The following is a 6212-nucleotide window of genomic DNA, read 5'->3' as shown; positions in this document are numbered from 1 at the left end:
ATCACGTTTCTGACTCAGCAATTATCCTTTTCTATTTTTAGGAGCAATTTTAAAGACAATTATTTTTGTGTCCAAATTAAATCAAGTTTTCTTCAGTTTTTATTTTTTATTTTTTTTTGTCAACAGCTTAAATTAAACGCTAAAAAAGTCATTCCTGCGAAATGTTGTTTACATAAGTGATGTGAAGCGGTTCGGTACGAACTTGTCGAGCCAATTTATCCGCTTTTACATTTGCGCTACGAGGAATTAAAGATAAAGAAAAACTTGAAAATTTTTCCCTGTCACTCTGAAAGTCCTCCAAGTACACTGAAAAAGCCGGCCATTCGGTAGGAGAAGACACCATCTTCACCAAATCTGAACAGTCTGTAAAGAAAGCTACATCTTGGTTGTCAGCACCAATCATACACTTCATCGCCCAAAGAAGAGCTTCGACTTCTGTATGTAGAGGAGATAGACTTCTACGGATGTTGGCAGCTCCCATGGTTGGCATCTCTCCATTGGATGATGTACAATACCATCATGTTCCTGAAAAAGTATCGGTTCCTTCCATGATCCATCTATGAAACAACGATATCCTGAATAGTTAGAATCCAGTGAGGTTTCCCTCACTCGAGTTTGATTTTCATTATCGAAAAAATCATGGTTATCAGTATGAAGCTCAAATTGAGCTAACTGCCACGATTGCGCCTCTTTCTCCGCAAAGCGTAAGATCTCTAATGGATCTTTATCCACATTGTCAAAGAATTTTTCATTCCTTGCTTTCCAAATGTACCAGATTATCCATGGATAAGAAGATGAATCTACCTCTGAAGGTATTCTCCAAAATAAGTGATCCAAGTTCTCGTAAATAGAAGCCGTAGGGAAAATTCCCGGGACAGAAGGAATTTGAGAAAGAGACCAAATTTGTCTCGCTGGATGGCATTCAAAAAGTGTATGGTTAATTGTTTCCTCTATGGCGCCACATTTAACACATCCGGTATCACAATTTATACCTCTCTTTCGCAAATTCTCTGTAACCGGTACACAACCTGATAAAATTTGCCACAGAAAATGTCGTACCTTAGGTGGACACTGCACCTTCCAAACATATGCTTTTAAAGGTTTTATATCCGGGCCAAAAGATTTTGAACTGGCATCCAAATCCTCTATCCGAGCCGTATGGTAACCAGATTTAACTGTATATTTTCCAGATTTAGTGTAATGCCAACCAAGGGTATCCTCTTTAGTTGACGCACCCAAAGGCAAGGCACTAATTAACGCGACATCTTCTGGATCAAAGAGCTCCCTTAAGAGATCCATGTTCCAAAAATTTGACCGGCTGTCGACAAGGCTATTAACTTTTAAAGATGGATCAATAAATGAACCATTGCTTTTTGCTGGTCTCGGAAATTGAGCTGGTATCCATGGATCCTCTCAAACTGAGATGGATGCCCCAGAACCCACTCTTTTAATAAGTCCTTTAATAACCAGAGATCTAGCTGACAATATACTTCTCCAACCATAAGAAGGAGAGTATGATTTTATATTATCCAATGGATTGGATTTTCGAAAATACCGTCCTTTAAAAACCCTTGCAAAAAGTGAATCAGGAACCGTAATCAAACGCTATAATTGTTTTGCTAGTAATGCCGTATTAAAATCATCTACATTCCGAAATCCTACACCTCCTTCTGATTTACTACTACATAGCTTATTCCAAGCCATCCAGTGCATTCCTCTCGACTCGCCGTTAGAACTCCACTAAAACTTAGCAACCGCACTTGTAAGTTTAGAAGTAATTGTTTTTGGTAACCTAAAGCAAGACATAACATATGTTGGTAGTGCCGCAGGTACCGATTTAATCATTACTTCTTTCCCACCTTTTGATAAAAATTTGGCTGACCAACCATTTATTCTAGACTGAAGTCTATCTCTGACAAAAGAAAATATCTTGGTCTTCGATCCACCAAGACTTTCAGGTAAACCAAGATAAGATCCCATACCCCCGAGGTTTTGAATTCCTAGAACTGCTTTTATTTCTGCCTTAATAGAATCATCCACCTTATAGCCAAACTGAATCGAAGATTTTGAAAAATTAATTTGTTGCCCTGAAACCATTTCATATTGCTTTAGAATCCCCAAAATTACCCTGCATTGTTCTTTATTGGCTTTGCAAAAGAACAAACTATCATCAGCAAATAAGAGATGAGATACCGAAGGACTAGCTGTGGATACTCTAATACCAGTAATTAATTTTTGTTGTTCCGCTTTCCTTATATTCGCAATAAGCACTTCCGTACATAAAATAAATAAGTAAGGAGATAAAGGATCTCCTTGTCTTAATCCCCTTTCCGGAATAATTAGTCCTCGTGGTTGTCCATTAAGAAGAACTCTATATTGGACTGTTGTGATACACCACATCATCCACGAAATCCACTTTTCGCAGAATCCCATCTTCCTCAATAATTCTTCGATAAACTTCCATTCAACCCGATCGTAAGCCTTACTCATATCTGTTTTAATAGCCATAAATTTTCCTTTAGAGGACTGTTTGTTTTTTCTTTTATTAGTCCCAAAATAACAAAATTTCGAATAACTACTACCACTTTTTTTATACTTCTCACTAGTCATAGAGAAAACAAAAATTCGAATGTTGTCTGAGAATCATCTCATCCGTGAAAATGAAAATTTTTAAATTTTATCTCACTGTGTCCGTGACGCAACCGAGCACATTAAATGAATATTGGAAGTCTGACAACAAAAGTTTTTGTTTAAATTGCAGTTTATTTGGGCTAAACAATTGAACAAAAAGCTTCTTATTTGGGCCCATTGAAGCCTTTTTAGTGCTTTCAGCAGTGTAGAACAGTAGAAGAATCCATGTATTATTGTTTGATGTTAAACCATTCCGTTACTTAGAAATACGAGTGTTTGATTTCTTTAATCGTCTGTTGACTACAACTAACATAAGATTAACTAGTTTTTTTTTGCAGAAGAGGGTGATTACAACATAATTTAACAGAATTTTAGAGATGAATCAAATTACATAACTCAATGTTGTATTTAAGAAGACAAACCTAAACAAAATAAAGAGTCTAACAAAATAAAAAAAAATCTTAAAGTTCTTTAGTCTAGAAAAATAAATATCTTGACAATGTACTTTTCGAAATCAGTAAAAGCCAATGTAATCCACTTGTGGACAAATTGTCCTTACAAAAATGGAAAAAGCCGACAAAAACTTTTCTAAAAAAAACTGGCGTCTTTGGAATGTTATTTTTGTTTTGAACGTTAAAGATATCAAATTTAAACACTAAAAATATGTTTATTGAAAAAATGCTAAAAGGATATTGTCAAAAATTAGATATCTTCCAGTTGGTGCAAACAAAAAAAGAAAAGACATCTTCCAGCAAATTAAGAAACAATTATCTTTTTTTTTTTGTTCTTTCATTTTCTAAATTTAAGGCGGAAAGAATACAAGCAATAAAGGAAAAATAGAGTAAAAAAAAGAATAAAAGCCATAATGACAACCCAATCCACGTAGCTACACCAACTTGAGAACTGTGAAGATTATATAAACCACAAAAAAAGCATTTGTTTATAAATCAGTTGTTGAGAAGATTACGTAGCTAAAGAGGATAACACATTCTCTCACCAACGAGACTCACGAGCTACGAGTCACTCACACACAAGAACCAATCGGTCAAAAACAACACACTACTAATATCTTCTTTGATTACTTCAACCGGTCAATATCACCTAAAAGTCAAATTCTTGATCACACAAAAGAATCATATTCTTCACAAGTTGTGTTTCCCTTCCAATCATAATTCGAACCCTTCAAGATCTTCTTCTTCTTCTTTCTTCTCTCTATCTCTCTGTTTCTGAGATGGGTTTGTTTGGAACGAAGAAGATTGGCAAGTATGAGATAGGAAGAACAATCGGAGAAGGGAATTTCGCAAAAGTGAAACTTGGTTACGACACGACCAATGGTACTTACGTAGCTGTCAAAATCATAGACAAGGCTTTGGTTATTCAAAAGGGTCTAGAGTCTCAAGTCAAGAGAGAGATACGAACCATGAAGCTTCTTAACCATCCCAACATCGTACAAATACACGAGGTTTCGTTTTGTGTCTGATGTCTCTGTCACATCAAGTTACTTGTTTTTTTCTTGTTCTTTTGATTCTGAGTGATATTTTATAACTTGCAGGTGATTGGAACCAAGACAAAGATCTGTATTGTTATGGAATACGTTGCAGGAGGTCAGCTTTCAGACAGACTTGGAAGACAGAAAATGAAAGAATCAGATGCTAGAAAACTTTTCCAACAATTGATTGATGCTGTTGATTATTGTCATAACAGAGGAGTTTATCATAGAGATCTTAAGGTAAGAGAAGAAACAACCTTTTTTAACTTATATAAACTCTCTGTTTTTTTCTAATGAATTTTGTGGCTAATCTGATTTGGTTTTGGTTTTTGCAGCCACAAAATTTGTTACTAGATTCAAAGGGTAATCTCAAAGTTTCTGACTTTGGATTAAGTGCAGTTCCTAAAGTAACATTTTCTAATTCTAATCATATAAAACCAAATATTTGGGTTTGAAACAATCATATGTGCTAAATAAGATTTTTGGTTTATGTGTAATTCACAGTCAGGGGATATGCTCTCTACAGCTTGTGGCTCTCCATGTTATATAGCACCAGAGGTAACACTCACATTCACTAAATCACAATCATTACCTCTGAATCTGCAGAAGCTGATTTTGTTAATGAAAGCAGCTGATTATGAACAAAGGCTACTCAGGAGCAGCAGTAGATGTATGGTCTTGTGGAGTGATTCTATTTGAATTGCTTGCTGGTTATCCACCTTTCGATGATCATACGCTTCCGGTTTTGTATAAGAAGATACTCAGAGCAGATTACAAGTTCCCACCTGGATTCACCAAGGAGCAGAAGAGGCTAATCTTTAACATTCTTGACCCAAATCCTCTGAGGGTATGTAACAAGAAAAACTTTGCATATACACATTCATCATTGTCAATCTTTGGATCCAAAATTGAGTGAAAACGTATGGATGCAGCGTATGACAATAGCTGAGATAATCATCCAAGATTCTTGGTTCAAGATAGATTATGCACCAGCTTATCACCAAGTTTCAGACTCAATCAAGGCAAGCTTATTACTACATATTTGTCTGACAACTTTAATAGCTTTGAGTCAAAGTTGTAACTTATCTGAGTTGGATCTTGCAGGAAAATGTCGCAGAGATAAATGCAGCAACCGCGTCTTCAAACTTCATAAATGCTTTCCAGATAATAGCAATGTCTAGTGATCTAGATTTGTCAGGTCTCTTCGAAGAAAATGTAAAACACCTAAAACTATTTTTTTTTGCTTAAATCTTTAAACTCATCTACCATAGAGAGTTAAAGATTGAAGTTTTTTTTCCTTAATTGTTCTCTCTACAGGATGATAAAAGATATAAAACAAGAATTGGGTCCAAGAACACAGCACAAGAAACAATCAAGAAGATTGAAGCTGCAGCAACTGATGTTAGTTTATCAGTTGAAAGAATAAAGCACTACAAGGTACTAATCTATTATAAGTTAGTTACTTCAAGATTTCTTCTATAGATCAAATACTTTGATTAAAGATCTCATGAATGAATCTTTTGTTGTTGTTTGATTTTCTAGGTTAAGATTCAGCCAAAAGAGATAAGATCAAGATCATCTTATGATTTGTTATCAGCAGAGGTGATAGAGGTGACTCCAACCAATTGTGTTATAGAAATATCGAAATCTGCAGGCGAGTTAAGACTATACATGGAGGTAAGTTACTAAACCCATCCAAGATATATAAGTGAGCTTTATAGACTTATCTGATGATATGAGATTGGCTTTTGTAATTTGACAGTTTTGCCAGAGTTTATCGAGCTTACTTACAGCGGAAGTAAGCTAAGAGAGCCATAGATTATCAAGTAAAATGATGAACAGAGGACCCAAATAGAGAATATTTTTGCAGACTCCAGTTGCAGTGAAAAGAAGATAATGAAGAGAAGAGATCCAGTTTTTAGTTAGAACAAATGATGAGCAAATAAAATAACAAAATTACAACAAAGATTGTATAACTTAGGAAAAAAAAAATCAAGTCTTGCAAATTGACAGATAGTTGGATTTTGTTTTTGTGATCTCTCTTTCATTCATATGTTCTTTTTTTATTACTTATATTATGATTATCGATGAA

At 35.0% G+C, this 6212-nt stretch overlaps 1 protein-coding gene across 1 annotated transcript; it reads left to right on the top strand.

Moving 5' to 3' along the window:
* The first annotated feature begins 3519 nt into the window (after positions 1-3519).
* LOC9300599 (CBL-interacting serine/threonine-protein kinase 21) lies at positions 3520-6212 on the top strand. The gene is made up of 10 exons (XM_002866175.2): positions 3520-4093; positions 4184-4360; positions 4456-4527; positions 4625-4678; positions 4752-4967; positions 5053-5142; positions 5225-5335; positions 5438-5557; positions 5663-5797; positions 5883-6212. Exons 1-10 carry the CDS (start codon positions 3863-3865, stop codon positions 5925-5927), a joined length of 1251 nt encoding a protein of 416 aa, XP_002866221.1. The 5' UTR covers positions 3520-3862; the 3' UTR covers positions 5928-6212.

Source organism: Arabidopsis lyrata, assembly GCF_000004255.2.
Source record: "Arabidopsis lyrata subsp. lyrata unplaced genomic scaffold ARALYscaffold_8, whole genome shotgun sequence".
Lineage (NCBI taxonomy): Eukaryota > Viridiplantae > Streptophyta > Magnoliopsida > Brassicales > Brassicaceae > Arabidopsis > Arabidopsis lyrata.
Note: the sequence above shows the minus strand (reverse complement) of the source record. Positions and strands in the feature narration are given on the sequence as shown.

Coding starts and splice junctions, on each gene's coding strand:
- LOC9300599 (XM_002866175.2), top strand. CDS start 3,863: ATGGGTTTGTTTGGAACGAAGAAGATTGGCAAGTATGAGATAGGAAGA. Junction 4,968..5,052: donor TTGACCCAAATCCTCTGAGG/GTATGTAACAAG, acceptor GTATGGATGCAG/CGTATGACAATAGCTGAGAT. Junction 5,336..5,437: donor CAGGTCTCTTCGAAGAAAAT/GTAAAACACCTA, acceptor TTCTCTCTACAG/GATGATAAAAGATATAAAAC.